Here is a 17,076-nt window from a genome sequence, read left to right as displayed (position 1 = left end):
AGATCCATGCTCCACCACTCGCCCTGTGACGTCTACTAGAATCAAAGCCACTTCAAAATTAAAGCGGTGCCTAAAAAAGTGTTTTGCAAATTTGTGGAATATTTGAAAAACTGCTCGTAAATTTATAAGCCTTATAACATCCTTAAAAATAAAATTAAAAAAATGGTCCTACATAAAGAAGATATATGGTAAACCTTATTTATTTACTAGTTTGTGTTGTATTATCCATTTTGAATGCAGAGGATTTCAAATGCAGGAAAATGCAATTTTTTCCAAATTTTCTTTACATTTCAGATTTTCTTTTTTTTTTTAAAAAAAAGAGTAAACATATCTACCAAAATCTACCACTAAGATAAAGTACAATGTATCACAAAAAAACAATCTCAGAATCACTTAGGTATATACAAACATCCCAAAGTTATTACCACATAAAGTGACACGTCAGATTTGAAAAATGGGTCTGTTTCCGGAAGGCCAAAATAGGCTCGGTCCTGAAGGGGTTAATTCAGGATTGCTCTGCTCACACTCCCAACATTGTACACTTACCATCTCATTTCATCAGATAAACACCGATGTAAATCAAACACAGATGAATTGAAGTACTTTAATATTCATGTAAATCAGAGGGATGTGCAATATACCCAATAACCAAATAAAAATGATCACAGAAGGTCCATAGAAGGTGCCTCTGGGGCTATTGGACATGTTATGTGCATGTATAGAAAATTGTTCAAAGTTTACAATTACAAGCAACATACATGAACCAGTTATAAAGCTTTTTGGTCGTATAATTATACAATCTTCTATGGAGTTAACATAATGTTATTCAAAAGCCAAGACCTAGATGTTCCTTGTTCCTATAGACATTTCTTGCTCCTATGACAGTCCATATAAAAATCGAAGATGTGGGATTGAGCAAACCAAATACTTTTCAATATTTTCTTTTATTGTAGTGACCAATACATTTCTATGGTGCAGATGACGTGTGAAATCCATTGTTTGTGCCTTGCTGAAGAGCCTTTGATTTTAGAGATCAAAGTATAGTTTATACGTTCACAATCATATAAATGTCCCAAGCATTTACACAGTATTATGAGTAGGTGTACAAAAAAATATTATCAGTCATTATGCGGGAAAAACCAGTTACCTAAATCAGGTTTTGGAACTTGTACAGTATGTCTATCAGATTTCTGCTTGAAAGACTTTCATATATACTTTTTGTCATCTTAGAGCCTAAGAATTTGTGTAGGTTCTGCCAGTTTGAAGTTGTTCAGAGGCTCCATGCTCTTTCTAGTTCTGTAAGGCAGAGGAGTGGGCATACAAGTGCTCAGTATTCATCCATAAAGCATTCGTTGCCCACATGTTCAGCTGACTCAAGCTCTACACTGGAGAGAAAGCGCCTCATACATTTCTTGCAGTTGTAATCCAAAGTAGTAGTGTACACTGTTTTTGTGTGCTTTGGGTAGACAATTGTGGTGCTCATGAATCTCTGAGGCTTGTTCTTTGGTTCAAAGTGAACTTCAGCTCTGTAGTTGCGCCATGTACAGTTTGGAATGCAGATCACAGACTGACTACACGAAGAGACTCCCAGTCCTACCGGCATGTATATATTGTCAATGAAATGCCTGTCAGAGTCGTATTTAACTGAGGACGTATACCTGAAAACAGGAAAGAAATAACAATATTAGTAGAGTCATAGATGACGCAGAATTTGAGTTGATTATGACCGATCTTATCTATCTGATGTAACAAATATATTTTATAGTCCATATTTGACACTTTGACCATTTATTTCCTGAACCATGCCAACTTGGATATAAAGAGGTTGTCTGGTTTAGATAACCCATTTTCAAATACCCTTTTAGGAAATTATGAGTTAAAGGAGTTTTCCCATAATCTTTTATTACTTATCTATTCACATTCTATGGGGCTGCCAGAGATTGCGGTCGGCTTTCTCCGGCAGAATCATAGAAAGTAAGTGGAGTGGTGGCAACGCATGCGCAGTACTGCTCCTTTCACATATGAGAGTTGGGAACGCTCGGGGGCCCAACACTTGGACATTTTTCCCCTATCTTGTATATAGGTGATAAATGACGATTATGTAAAAAAAACTCTGGTCCGCTATTCAGGACCCTACTATATTAGCCGGAGTGGAGAGCAACCACAAAGGGTGTCTCTAGCTGTGGAGGACCTTGCATATCCATGCATTAAACAGACAGCCCATTGAAACGAGAACTGAACACTTGCTGCTGGGTTCCCCAAAAATTACAGCAGATTGCCAAGGGTCCCAGCAGTGGAACACCATGTGACTATCTTATCATTGGGGTTCCCTTCTAATAAAATGGGATTGCTGAAATCATCTAATAGACCACTTATATATTGAGTCACCAATATAGTCTGTAAAAATTACCAGCTCCTATAGCATTGATCCCTGTGATCATCGCTCATAGTCCAAAGTTGCACAATATTTTATGACCAAGTGATAGTACGCTGTATATGCTAAGATATTGATTGTGGGGGTCCAACCACTGGGAGGACAGACTGCTTTTAGTACTGTTTGCAGTAAGACAGCATGCCCAGTTTCTTCCCAATGAAATTTATTTGTTAGACAAACCGCTGAGTGAAAGCACTATGTGGGCAGTTATTGTTGCTCTGTTTAGAAACTCTCCAAACTATACTAAGACACAATTATAGCAGCCATGAGAAATCGTGAGAAGAGCTAGTCTAGTGTATTATGACACAGCAAATTCATTACGTAGTATTTGAAGGTGCATTTTTTATGCATTTTTCGGTGCTGTTTTTACGTTTTGGCGCATAAATCGCAGCGTTTTCATGCTGCGGGTTCTTGTTCGATTTACCTCTGCGCTAGGCAGATAGAGTTCGCAAGCAGAAACGCAAGATAAATTGACATGCTGCAGATTTAAAAATACGCACCGCAGGTCAATTTACGTGCAGGAAAATAACGCAGCGTGTACATGAGATTTCCTGGAATTTCACTGTCTATGCTGGTACTGTATTATGCTGTGGTTTTGCCACACGCAAATACGCATGGCTAAACCACACGTAATACGCATCATGTGCATTGACCCTAAGACTTGTTCTCATTTTGTAAAGTTATATGGTTATCATACTATAGATAAATGTCCCTATGTGTTTTGATGTTTCATTCACAGGGTTTACCATGTGTTTATATACAGTGCCCACCAAAATTTCCGGGACACACTCATAACTTTTGAACGGCTCGAGGTAGAGGGTTGAAATTTGGTGCGATTTAATTGGGTCATAAAATCTACCAGTTAACACAAAAAAAAACACCCCACCCCCTGAGGGGCGGTGGGGTGGGCGGAGAGCAGCAAAATCTTAAATGGCACGGGGGGTCGAGTGGGGGCTCATTTGAAAGCTCTTTTCAATACATAAGCAATGCCCCAATCGATTTTGAGATATGATTTTTTTCGCAGAGATATTAACTTTGGAGAGTGCATTGTATTTGCACAAAATGCATTTAACCAAAACGGAAAGAATCACTCTCGATAGGATCTTATTTTTTCCTCGCCATACCCCCTCATCATTAATAAAGTGATCCTTTCCATTTCGGTCAGATGCATTTTGTGATATGACAATGGAAATGTACAAAAATGAAAATTACTCTCCGAATTAGCGCTCGCTGAAATTCACAAGCGACTACCGAAATGTGTACACAAGAAATCATGTTACAATCGTAGACAAGGTCCATTTTGTATCGCCGAGGCTGATTGTAATAATACGTCATTTAAAGTCACCTTGATGTGACATTCCCAAGCTCACACGCACACACGTCCACACACATTTAGGATTTTACCCGCGCGGTACATTTTGGGTAATGCCAACACCGGCGGTAGCCGATAATGAAGATGATAACTTTAACGTTAAATATCTCAGCGGAAAAAAAAATCTCAAAATAGATTGCGGCATTAAGATTTTGCTGTACCCGCCCACCCCACCACCCCCAAGGGGGTGGGGGTGGTTTATTTTGGTGTTAACTAGTAGATTTTATGACCCCATTAAATCCCACCAAATTTCAACCCTCTACCTCGAGCCGTTCAAAAGTTTTAAGGGTGTTCCGGAACTTTTGGTAGGCACTGTATATTTCTGTAAATGAGGTTGGGAGTGCATATTCGGAACCAAAAGCACAGAATAACATTTCCATATGAAATATTATTGGTTAAATTTTCCCATACAGTCAACCTGGGTGTCTATATACTACTTGAAATAATACTGACCTTGTTGTTTTAGATCCAGGAGCAGAGACCCTGTATGGTGGAACACGGAGTCCTGAATTGTCTGATTTATGGACCAATAGGCACTCCAAGCACTGGCACTGCCGTATAGTGCCCCTGTGAGGCACTGTATTTTGTCATTTAAAGAGGCTCTGTCACCACATTATAAGTGTCCTATCTCCTACATAAGGAGATGGGCGCTATAATGTAGGTGACAGTAATGCTTTTTATTTAAAAAAAACGATCTATTTTCACAACGTTAGGAGCGATTTTGGTTTATGCTAATGAGTTGCTTAATGCCCAAGTGGGCGTATTTTTACTTTTGACCAAGTGGGTGTTGTACAGAGGAGTGTATGACGCTGACCAATCGGCATCGTGCACTCCTCACCATTAATTTTGACAGCAGAATCGCGTTCTTACTAGAACATGATCTGCAGCCACATACACAGCGATTCTGCTTGATTAACGTTAATCAAGTGTCCTGATAATGAATACACATGACCATCCAGCCTGGACGTCATGTGTATTCAGAATCCTGACACTTCTGACTCTTTTCTCTGAGATTTCAGCAACGGAAACGAAATCTCGTTTACCTCAGTGATCTCGCGAGATTTCGTTTCCGTTGCTGGAATCTCACAGAAAAGATTCAGAAGTGTCAGGATTCTGAATACACATGACGTCCAGGCTGGATGGTCATGTCTATTCATTATCAGGACACTGGATTAACGTTAATCAAGCAGAATCGCTGTGTATGTGGCTGCAGATCATGTTCTAGTAAGAACGCGATTCTGCTGTCTAAATGAATGGAGAGGAGTGCACGATGCCGATTGGTCAGCGTCATACACTCCTCTGTACAACGCCCACTTGGTCGAAAGTAAAAATACGCCCACTTGGGCATTAAGCAACTCATTAGCATAAACCAAAATTGCTCCTAACGTTGTGAAAATAGATCGTTTTTTTAAATAAAAAGCATTACTGTCACCTACATTACAGCGCCCATCTCCTTATGTAGGAGATAGGACACTTATAATGTGGTGACAGAGCCTCTGTCACCAGATTTTCAAACCCCTATATCCTATTGCAGCAGATCGGCGCTGCAATGTAGATTACAGTAACGTTTTGTTTTTTTCAAAAACGAGCGTTTTTGCCCAAGTTATGACCATTTTTATATTTATGCAAATGAGCCTTTCTTAAGTACAACTGGGCGTGTTTAACGTTATGTCCAAGTGGGCGTGTATTGTGTGTGTACATCTGGGCGTTTTTACTTCTTTTACTAGCTGGGAGTTGTGAATAGAAGTGTATGATGCTGACGAATCGGCATCATCCACTTCTCTTCGTTACCACCCAGCTTCTGGCAGTTCAGACACACAGCGTGTCCTCGCTCGTCCGACGGGATGAAGTTCCTGTGGGAGGAAGTGAGTGACGTCACAGCGTGATCTCGTGAGGACACGCTGTGTGTCTGTGCACTGCCAGAAGCTGGGTGGTAACGAAGAGAAGGGGATGATGCTGATTCGTCAGCATCATACACTTCTAGTCACAACGCCCAGCTAGTAAAACAAGTAAAAACGCCCAGATGTACACACACAATACACGCCCACTTGGACATAACGTTAAACACGCCCAGTTGTACTTTAGAAAGCCTCATTTGCATAAATATAAAAATGGTCATAACTTGGCCAAAAATGCTCGTTTTTTAAAAAAAAAACAACGTTACTGTTATCTACATTGCAGCGCCGATCTGCTGCAATAGGAGATAGGGGTTGCAAAATCTGGTGACAGAGCCTCTTTAAATAATTCTGCCATATGCCACAAACTTTAATTTCATATGAAATACCAGGTTATAGTTGCTGTATACAAATCTAATTTTCTTTTCATATATATATATATATATATATATATATATATATATATATATTATAAATATAGTTGAGTCATCCAAGTTAATATAAATGTACAAAGGCATTCTAATACTGTGTATCTTGGATCAGTACACATTTATTAGTTATCAGAAATAGCCACGTGAAATTCACATACTGAACATGCATATACTTATCACATAATACATTGTTGACAGATGCTATCTGTAAGCTATAAAGATTAGGAAGACATGTTTATTAGTCATCATTACAATCAAATATGTAATTGTGTTCCTCTAAACCAGTGCTTCTCAAACTGAGGCGCCCCCAGAAGTTGGTGAGGCACAGCGGAGGAGGCAGTTTTCAGGGGTGCTCCTAAGCTGATCTCTCCTGATACTAAGGCCTTGCTCTGGCTGCAACAATCTCTGATTTCCTCCTGTAAGGCCCAGTTCACGCAGTTTTACGCTGATTTTGACGCAGAAACCACGTCGGAATCAGCAGCAAAAAATGTCCGAAACCGCCTACCATTAATTTCAATGGGAGGTAGAGGCGTTTTTTTCCGTGGCGATTTTTAGCTGCTCGCAGCAAAAAAAAAAGCAGCATGCTCTTTTTTTGCCGCGGCTCCTCCTCTGACTTCCCATTGAAATCAATAGATGGCAGAAAAAGCGTTTCTTGCAGCGTCTATTGCCCGCGGTGCTCAACCGCCTGCAAAAAATTTGCAGGCAGAAAAATCTGTCAGAATTCCTTCAGGAAAAAAAAAACTCCATGTGAACAGGGCCTTAATGTTTTAGTGGGTTCAGGAGACAAATGAAAGATATATAAATTACTATTTATAATTTTAGCATTAACTCTAACCCCTGGTGAGGCCAAGCTGTCAACATGTTCTGGCTGGTGAGATCCCAGAAGAAAAAGATTAAGAAGCCATACTCTAAACAGTAACAAGGCAGGTACAGAGTAGAGCACATACGAGAGTACACACAATTCCCATTTTATGAATATAATACTTTGGTTTGATATTCAGGAGGATAAGCAGTGCCAGAAATGTGCTCTGAACATTCAGTGCTTATTTTACCATCCGGTTTTACAATCATCTGGAAGGCAGTTTCTAATAGTGTTAAATGTCCTGTAGCTTTTTGCTGACAGCTTTTCTCGGGTGGAAAACACTATTATTTTAACATTGAGACTCTACATTTTCCTGTCTGCTCGCTTTATATTTTTCTATTTAAAGACAAATTTTGCAATAAAATGATTTGATTAAACAGTGATTTGGGACAAGGCTGAAAATAATCTTTTTATTTTCAGTTAACACTTCATCATGGAGAAAATAACCACAGATGATTGATAAGAGGAGGCAACACAGGTCCAAGTGGGCTATAAAAATAGCTATGATCAATCCAAGAGGAAGAGTTGCAGAACTATTTCCATACATCCAGATGATCGCCAAGAACTATTGGAACTGCATGTAGCAGAAGGAGAAAGTTTACTAGCAACAGGGTATCAGTAAAGCCCTATTTAACATCAGAATGTGGCCACTGTGCTAGCTATTGAATGGTTATGCCTCAGTAAGAAAAGGAAACGAGAAGTGTATGGTGTAAGTGTACTGATATTAATGATGTGACTTATCGTCCCTTGTGTGTAATAACTCCTTTCTTGCTCTATCTCCTAAAATACGGTTCTTATTAATCTTCATGGTCGGAGTGACCATGCACCTTTACACAAACATGTAACAGTATACTCTCAGCGTGTACGCCAAACGTAGCCATATGCCAAAAGAGCATCCTTTTGTCATAAATCTGGTCGATATGCATTGGCAATTCGTTTTTAAACAGTATTGAAGAGCGTAGTCGACTACACTTTCAAATACAAGGGCGTCCCGCAAAAACATTGTGCAATTTTTTGAAAATTAGAGTCAATGGCAGACACATACATTCAATATACACACCAAAAGTGGTGTGAACAGAACCTTAATCCCTTAGGGCGGGTTCACACGTGGCGGAATTTCACTGAAATTCCGCTGCGGACACTCCGCAGCGTTAATCCGCAGCGGTGCCGTTTGTCCATTGACTTACACTTTAATTTAGCAGTGTTCGTTTAGACTAGGCGTAAAATTCCGCTGCGGAGCATAGGCTGCGGAGCGGAATTTGGTGTCCGCAGCATGCTCTGTCTGTTGCGGAGCAGTGGCGGACTGGTTGCGGACTCATGGCGGAATTTCTCCATTGACTTCAATGGAGAGTCAAAATTCCGCAATGAAGTCCGCAGATCTTATGTGTGCTGCGGAGCGTATTGTTTTTACTACCATGACATTTCTTCATTCTGGCTGGACCTATGTATTTCTAGGTCTACAGCCAGACTGAGGAAGTCAATGGGGCTCCCGTAATGACGGGAGCGTTGCTAGGAGACGTCTGTAAATAGTCACTGTCCAGGGTGCTGAAAGAGTTACGCGATCGGCAGTAACTGTTTCTGCACCCGGGACAGTGACTACCGATCTCAATATACATGTATGTGTAAAAAAAAATATAAGTTCATACTTACCGAGAACTCCCTGCGTCTGTCTCCAGTCCGGCCTCCCAGGATGACGTTTCAGTCTAAGTGACGGCTGCAGCCAATCACAGGCCAAGCACAGGCTGCAGCGGTCACATGGACTGGAGCGTCATCCAGGGAGGTCGGGCTGGATGCCGAAAGAGGGACGCGTCACCAAGACAACGGGCGGTAAGTATGAATTTCTTTGACTTTCACTAGGGAAAGTGCTGTCCCTTCTCTCTATCCTGCACTGAATAGGGAGAAGGGAAGCACTTTTCCTGCAGTCCGCAGCGGCCAGTCCGCATCAATTTTCTGCACATTTTGTGCAGATCCGCAGCAGAATCTGCAACGCAGATTCTGTGTGGCATTGATGCGGACAGTTGCGGAGGAAATCCGCCACGTGTGGTCATGCCCTTAGCGCTCAACTCAGATAGAAAAATGTTATGGCTCTTAGAATATGGCAACACAAAAAAGAAATGATTGTTTTTTAAAAAAATTGATTTTATTGTGCAAACTCAGTAAAACATAAAAAAAAAACAATATACATTTGGAATCGCCGTAATCGTATCGACCCGCAGAATGAAGTAAATATGTCATTTATAGTGCACGGTGAATGCCATAGAAGAAAAAAAACGGCTAAAAATCAATCGCATAATTGCTGTTCTTGGTCACCACGCCTCTCAAAAAACAACAGCTGATCAAAAAGTTGCATCAACCCAAAATGGAACCAATGAAAACTACCTCATGCCAACTAGCGCTCATGCCATTCTAAGCCCGCATGTGGGGTATTTCCGTACTTGGGAGAAATTCCTTTACAAATGTTTGGGTGCTTTTCTCTTGAGAAAATGAAAAAAGTCTACATTTTAGTAGGAAAAAAAATTTAGATTTACATTTTTACAGAATAATCCCAAAACATTTTGCAAAAAAAACCTGTGGGGTCTAAATGTACAATATTCTCCTAGTTAGATTACTTGAGGGCTGTAGTTTCCCTAATAGAGTCACTTTTTGGCGGTCTCTACTGTTTTGGTCCCTCAGGGGTTTGTAAATGCCTCATGGCACCCAAAAACCATCCCAGCAAAATTTGAGTTCCAAAATTCAAATGACGCTCCTTCCCTTCTGAGCCCTGTGGTGTGTCCAAACAGCAGTTTATCACCACATATGGGGTATTATCGAACTCTGGAGAAATTGCTTTACACATGCTGGGGTTCTCTTGTCTCCTGTATTCTTTGTGAAAATGAAAAAAATCTGAGCTAAAACTACTTTTTGTGTGAAAAAAATGTAGATTTTAATTTTTACGGCCTAATTCGAACAATTTCAGCAAAAAACCTGTGGGGTTAAAATTCTCACTATACCCTTAGATAAATTCCTTGGGGAGTGTAGTTTATAAAATGGTGTCTTTTTGGAGATTTTCCTATGTTTTGGCACCACAAGACCTCTTCAAACATGACATAGTGCCTAAAATATAATCTAAAAAAAGGATGTCCCAAAATCCACTTGGTGCTCCTTTGCTTCTCGGTTCAGTAGCACACTAGGTCTACATGTGAGAAATTTCTAAAATAAATATTGATTTGTGTTTCTCTGGTAGAACTTTCTGTGTTACAGAAAAAAGTGATTCAAATTAAATTTCTGCAAAAAAAAATAATTTTGTAAATTTTATCTCCACTTTGCTATAATTCCTGTGAAATGCCTACAGGGTTAAGAAATGTTCTAAATGCTGTTTTGAATAATTTGAGGGGTTCAGTTTTTAAAATGGGGTGATTTCTGAGGGTTTCTAATATATAGACCCCCTCAAAGCCACATCAGAACTGAACTGGCCTATAAATACAGTTTATGTATTTGTATATGTCCCTGTCCCTGCCTGTGTGTATGTGTTTCTGTACGTCTATATATTTACCTGTATGTATATATTCCAGATGTGTGTATGTATATGTCCCTGTCTGTGTATTTATCTGCGTGTGTGTGTGTGTGTGTGTGTCTGTGTGTGTGTGTATGTGTTTCTGTACGTCTATATATTTACCTGTATGTATATATTCCAGATGTGTGTATGTATATTTGCCTGTATGTCGAAATATCTGTCTTTATGTATGTACAGTATATATGTTCCAGTATGTTCGTGTCTATATATGTGGTTAATTTTTGTTTTGTGTAGGGAGCGGCAATAGAGAGTCCTGCACAGGGTGCCATCAAACCTAAGGCCGGCCCTGGTTAGGGCCCCAATGGAGCTATCTACTTGGGGGGGGGGGGGGTGTGCCACTATCTACAAGGGTTGTGTGCGACATTATCTACAGAGGGCACTGTGGCAGTATCTACAGAGGGCACTGTGGCATTATCTAGGGGGGGTGGCATCTACAGAGGACACTGTGGCATTATCTAGAGAGGGCACTGTGGCACTATCTGTGGGTGGGTGTGTGGCAGTATCTACAGAGGGCACAGTGGCATTATCTAGTGGGTTGTTGTGGCATCATCTACAGAGGGCACTGTGGAATTATCTACGGGTGAGTGTGTGGTAGTATATGTGTGTATATATACATACACACACACACATATATATATATATATATATACATATATATATATACATATATATATATATATATATATATATATATATATATATATATATATATATATATATATATATATATATATATATGTATACACAATCCACAGTCCAGCAGCACTGGTGGCTCTGTGCATATATAGAAAAAGCAAAAATAGGCAGCACATGGACCTGGGTTTTTCTGATTGGCTAGCTGTTTCGTTGCATGATGGAAACTATGGGCAGATTGAATATTGCATACAGTACTGGCAAACATCACACACAGTAAGACACGCCCCTAGCAACTGGCCAGAATCAGGAAGTGTGAGAAAATAAATGTGGACTGTTGCACAAGGAAAAAAAATTCCTAGGAGTAATGAATTCACATAAAGTTACATAATAGCAATTTATTTTTATTTTTTTGGGTGAAAGTTTAGTTGCGCTTTAAGGCCCAAACTAGGCTGCGTCATTAATAATTATTATTAATCAACCAAAACAGTAGCATTGACCATGACAGATTATCAAACATTTACCATATCATCTATCTATACAAAAAAATAAGGGTACAGACTACTTATACTGTTTTTACCACAAAAGGAATGACATAAGCAAATGTCAGAAAATTTACCTTGTGTCAGTAAAGCAGATATTACCACACACCAATAAAAAAAAAAAGGACATATTAATGACTCATTTGCAGACATGATGTATGAGCACGTGTACTTCATGGCTAAACATTAACTACATCAGATGTTTGTCTAACGCCTATATCTGCATCTAAAATATTTGTTCACCTGAGATATTCAGTCTGCAAATACCACCGTACAATACTTAACTTGCCCTCATGTTGTTATAAGGCACAAGGTTGTGCATGTGCATGTTCACACAGAATAGGGACAGTGGGTTTACTGTGTAAAGGGGAACTGATTTGTTGCCCAAAAAGCACAAACTGTTATATATTTATATCACTTAGAAATTAAAATATTGATACATTTAATCTTATTTTACCCCTTCAGGACTGAGCCTGTTTTGGCCTTGTGGAGTCAGGCGATTTTTTAAAATCTGACATGTTTCACTTTATGTGGTAATAACTTGGGAATGCTTTTACCTATCCAAGCGAGTCTGAGATTGTTTTCTCGTGACATATTGTACTTTACGATACTGGAAAAATGTGGTCGATAAATTCAGTATTTATTTGTGAAAAACACCAAAATTTTGAGAAAATGTGCAAAAAATTGCATTTTTCTAAATTTGAATGTATCTCCTTGCAAAAAAGATATTAATACCACACACAATAGTTACTAGTTAACATTCCCCATATGTTTACTTTATGTTTGCATAGTTTTTTGAACGTCCTTTTATTTTTCTAGGACGTTACAAGGCTTAGATCTTTAGCAGCAATTTCTGACATTTTCAAGAAATTTCCAAAACCTATTTTTTCATGGACCAGTTCAGTTCTGAAATGGCTTTGAGGGCCTTATATATTAGAAACTCCCTATAAATCATCCCATTTTAAAAACTTCACCCCTCAAAGTATTCAAAACAGCATTCAGAAAGTTTCTTAACCCTTTAGGCATTTCACAGGAATTAAAGCAAAGCAGAGGTGTAATTTACAAATGTAATTTTTTTTGCAGAAATTCATTTGTAATAGAAAAATTTCTGTAACACAGAAGGTTTTACCAGAGAAACGCAATATTTATTGCCCAGATTCTGCAGTATTTAGAAATATCCCACATGTGGCCCTCGGGCGGTAATGGAGTGAAACACCGGCCTCAGAAGCAAAGGAGCACCTGGTGGATTTTGAAGCCTCCTTTTTATTACAATATATTTTAGGCTCCATGTCTGGTTTGAGGAGGTCTTGTGGTACCTAAACAGTGGAAACCCCCAAAAAGTGACCCCATTTTGGAAACTACACCCCTCAAGGAATTTATCTAGTTGTATAGTGAGCATTTTAACCCCACAGGTGTTTTGCTGAATTTATTGGAATTAGTCTGTGAAATCTGAAGAAACATATACATTTTTAATTTTTGCAAGGAATAAAGGAGAAAAAGCACCCCACCATTTGTAAAGAAATGTATCCTGATTACGGCAATACCCCATATGTGGTCATAAACTTATATTTGAACACATTACAGCCCTCAGAAGGGAAGCAGTGCCATTTGGGTTTTGGAGCTCAAATTTTGCTATAATGGTTTTCAGTGCCATGTCCCATTTGCAACGCCCTGGAGGGACCAAAACAGCAGAAACCCCACAAAAGTGACCTCATTCACATCAGAATCCAAGAGAGCAAATGCCTCTTCAGTGGTATATAACTTGTGCGCCATTTTTTACGGATTTGTTTTTTTACTTATTTTTTGTAACCGTTTTAATAAAAGTAACAAAGAAAAAGTCCACTAATCCATTGATGAATACATTTATGAACAACCCTAAGGCCCTGTTCACACAGAGTTTTTTTACGAGTTTTTCGGCGCGGAAAACGCTCCGCAAAACTCGTCAAAAACCGCCCGAAAATGTCTCCCATTGATTTCAATGGGAGTTGGACGAGCTTTTTTACCGTGAGCAAAAAAAAACGCATCGCGGTAAGAAGCGACATGACCTATCTTGAGCCGGTTTCCGCCTCCAAAACCCAATTTCAATCAGTCAAAAGGGTAAAAAAAACACCTCGACGAGTGTTTTGACGAGTTTTTGTCAAACCACTGTGCAGAAAATGTCTGGAGCAGTTTTTGCAGGAGTGTGTGCTGAGAGATTCAGAGCACAGGGAGAGCGCTGTGCACTCTGTTCTGACAGCACGTAGATTAACGGGCTGCAGGACAAAAGCCCAGCACTGCAGCCCGTTAATCTACATGGGCTGGTCGTGAAGGGGTTAAAGTGAAGATTCAATTTTACACTCAAATAGTTTATTTTTTGATAGGTTGTTGTCAGCTGATCGGCGGAGGTGCCGAACGTCGGTCCTCCACCGATCTTATATTGAAGGCTTATACTACGGATAGGCCATCAATATAAAATTCCCGGATAACCCCTTTAAGTGATATGTGCCGCAAACACTCCCCTCTCTCTTGTTGTGTTATCACTGTGTGATCACTGCAAAGTGCATACAACATACTCTCCATCTCCTCCTACCTGCTGTGTGAGATTGGTCTCCCCTACACTGAGAAAGCCACTTCTTTCCACCACCTCTCAATCTAGGCTTTAAAGTCTCCTTTCTCCCTGCTGCTGATGAGATGGTTCTTCTCAGCCACTAAGTCCTGCTGTGTGAAATGCCATTGCAGCATCAATGACTGGAAGGAACTGACTATGTGCTAAGGAGCCTAATGTTAACTTCTACTGAACCTGACTACAGAGGAAACCGTAGTCAGAATCCATGAGTTAATCTCTGAATTCTGTACATCAGCCGCAAATATACCCAGCAGAGATACAAGGTAAAGGAATAGGTAATTACGATATATTACAAATTCGCCGGGTTTTAGATGTTATAGCTATTGGCCCAAACTTGTCTAAAGGTGAACTTTAATAAATATTGTAATTACAAAAAATTATAATGTGTTCAAAAATAGGTGCCTAAATTCACCTTAAACTGTGAATACACAGTCGTCATATTATTATAACCACTAGCTAATATCCAGAGTAACCGCCGCGTGCAGCACAGACAGCAGCTAGACGGGATGGGAGTGACTCAATAAAAGGTGCTGGTACAGATGTAGCCGTCTTTATCTTGACTTTTAACGCATTAAATAAACAGTGGCAAGATCCTTTATCTAGACCTTTTCAATGAATTTTCATTGTCTTTTCTTGTGTGATATCACGCTGCAGCAAGTTAACAGAGTCAAAATAAAGATGGCTACATCCGTAGGTTGTCTCAGGTATCTGGAGCCATGCTGACTTCAGTGGATCCCACATTTGCTGGAGGGTGCGTGGGGGGTAGGATCCATAGAGCGAACAAGACGATCGAGGTGGTTCCACAGATACTCAATTGGGTTCAAGTTTAGTGAATTAGGGGGCGGGGAAGTACTTGGAATTCTTGGTCGTGCTCTTCCAACCACTTTCGGACATTTCTAGCCATGTGACATGTCGCATTGTTTTGCTGGAAGACTCCATCTGCCCCAGGGAAGACAAACAGCATGTATGGGTGGAAGTGATCTGCATGATTCATACCCAAATCAGTTCAGAGTGCCGTCCACATGGATGAGAGAATGCCATGAAAAATTTACCCAGATCATAACCCTGCCGCCACCAGCTTGTGTTCTTCCAGCAATGGTCGCAGGGTGTTTGTTCTCTAATGTTTCTCACCTGACACGCCAGCGTCCATCCGTTCGATGAAGCAGAGAATGTGACTCATTGGAGAAGGCAACCCTTTGCCAATCATCAGTGGTCCAATTCCGATATTGCCATGTAAATTGAAGCCTTATTTTCCGATGCACCTTTGTTAGCATAGGAGCAGTGACCATCCGTCTGTTTTGGAGCCCCATTCGCAGTAGGGTACGCTGAACTGTTGTTTTAGACACACGTCTGGTAGCCACCTGGTTGATTTTCACGGTGAGCTGCCCCACTGTAGCGTGTTGTTCAGCTCTAGTGCACATTGTTAGCCAATGTTTACCTCTCACATCAATGGCACGTTGAGCTCTGCAGTTTCCACATCGGTTATTCCCATTGGTGCAATAGGAATAACCAACAACTTTTCAACAACTGCGCTGTTCGAAAAAAAACTGCCACTCTTGGCCTGAAAGCCAATAATCATCCCTTTTGCAACTCTGATAAATCGCCCCATTTACCATGGCAATAACGAGTGATATGTGTTCAGACAGCCTATTGCACACACCTCATATACCCACCAAGCCAACCTACAACACATCACCTACTTTATGGGCTACGCGCTGCCGATGTCAAAAGTAGAAGGTGGTCATAATAATGTGACTCGACTGTATATTTAGATATTTGTGTTAGAAGAATGTGCAATGAATTACTACTTTATCGTGCTAATGTGTTACCTTATCTCCTTGGGTGGCAAAGGATCCAACTCCACACCTTCTCCAAATGACAGAGGACACAGTCGTGGGGTGTAACTGCTTGACAGACTTAGTGAAGGGGATGTACTCTATGAAAAAAACATACAGTATGTAGTACTATACCAAACATCACAAAACTCAGCAAAAAATAAAAATAAAACATTTGAAATTAAATTCAAAAGATTGTAAATTGAGAAATTACAAAGTGTTAAAAATACATTTAATTTTTCTTACTTATGTGAACTGCGCGTTAACTTTACATAAAATGATAAAAATCATGGATGTAACATAGATGGACAGTAAATATTTGTCCTCTATTTATCTATAGAATATTATCTATCTATTTTTATTTTTCATAATGTAGTATATTACTAAATTACATATACAGCAAGTCCTAAGGGGTCTCACTTAAAGGGAATGAATTAAAAAATAACATAATATTTAAATATTTTTTTCTTATAAAAAAATAAATAATTGGTGTTTATTTTTTATTTTTTTGTGACTATACAAATAAAAAACAATCTTGACATATTTGAGTTTTCACACTGGCCACTAGAGCAGACACTATAGGTTGACACTTCCTATTTTCTGCAGCTTTGCCGTATAGATTGCGAAAGTCATGTCATTATCATTAGAAGGTGGTGAAATGAATGACATTAACTGTCATACTGCAAGAGTCCTAGATAAGACAGGTTAGCAACACTTTTTAGACAGCTAAGGCTCTGTATGCATCCCCTCTGTCACTTTCTGGGCTGGGAGATGGGGCTGGGCTCCATCACTTCCTGGACACTGTAATAACCTATGACATTTCTCTGTCGATTGACTGTCATTCATTTCAGCTGTTATAAAACACACTTTGCTGTACTGTATATACATACAATACAGGAAGGAAGGGTGTATCT

The 17,076-nt window shown here is 39.7% G+C and overlaps 1 protein-coding gene across 1 annotated transcript in view; it reads right to left on the bottom strand.

The window, feature by feature from the left end:
• Positions 1–249: 249 nt before the first annotated feature.
• The window catches only part of RFLNB (refilin B), a 31,696-nt gene continuing 14,869 nt past the window's right edge, over positions 250–17,076 (bottom strand). The window contains exons 2-3 of the mRNA XM_075850404.1: positions 16,157–16,263; positions 250–1,658 (exon numbers count right to left, since the gene is read on the bottom strand). Coding sequence (XP_075706519.1) covers positions 1,328–1,658; positions 16,157–16,263 — 438 coding nt within the window. The 3' untranslated portion in view covers positions 250–1,327. The remainder of the gene's footprint in view (positions 1,659–16,156; positions 16,264–17,076) is intronic.

This window comes from Rhinoderma darwinii, chromosome 2, assembly GCF_050947455.1.
Source record: "Rhinoderma darwinii isolate aRhiDar2 chromosome 2, aRhiDar2.hap1, whole genome shotgun sequence".
In the NCBI taxonomy this organism is placed as follows: domain Eukaryota; kingdom Metazoa; phylum Chordata; class Amphibia; order Anura; family Rhinodermatidae; genus Rhinoderma; species Rhinoderma darwinii.
Note: the sequence above shows the minus strand (reverse complement) of the source record. Positions and strands in the feature narration are given on the sequence as shown.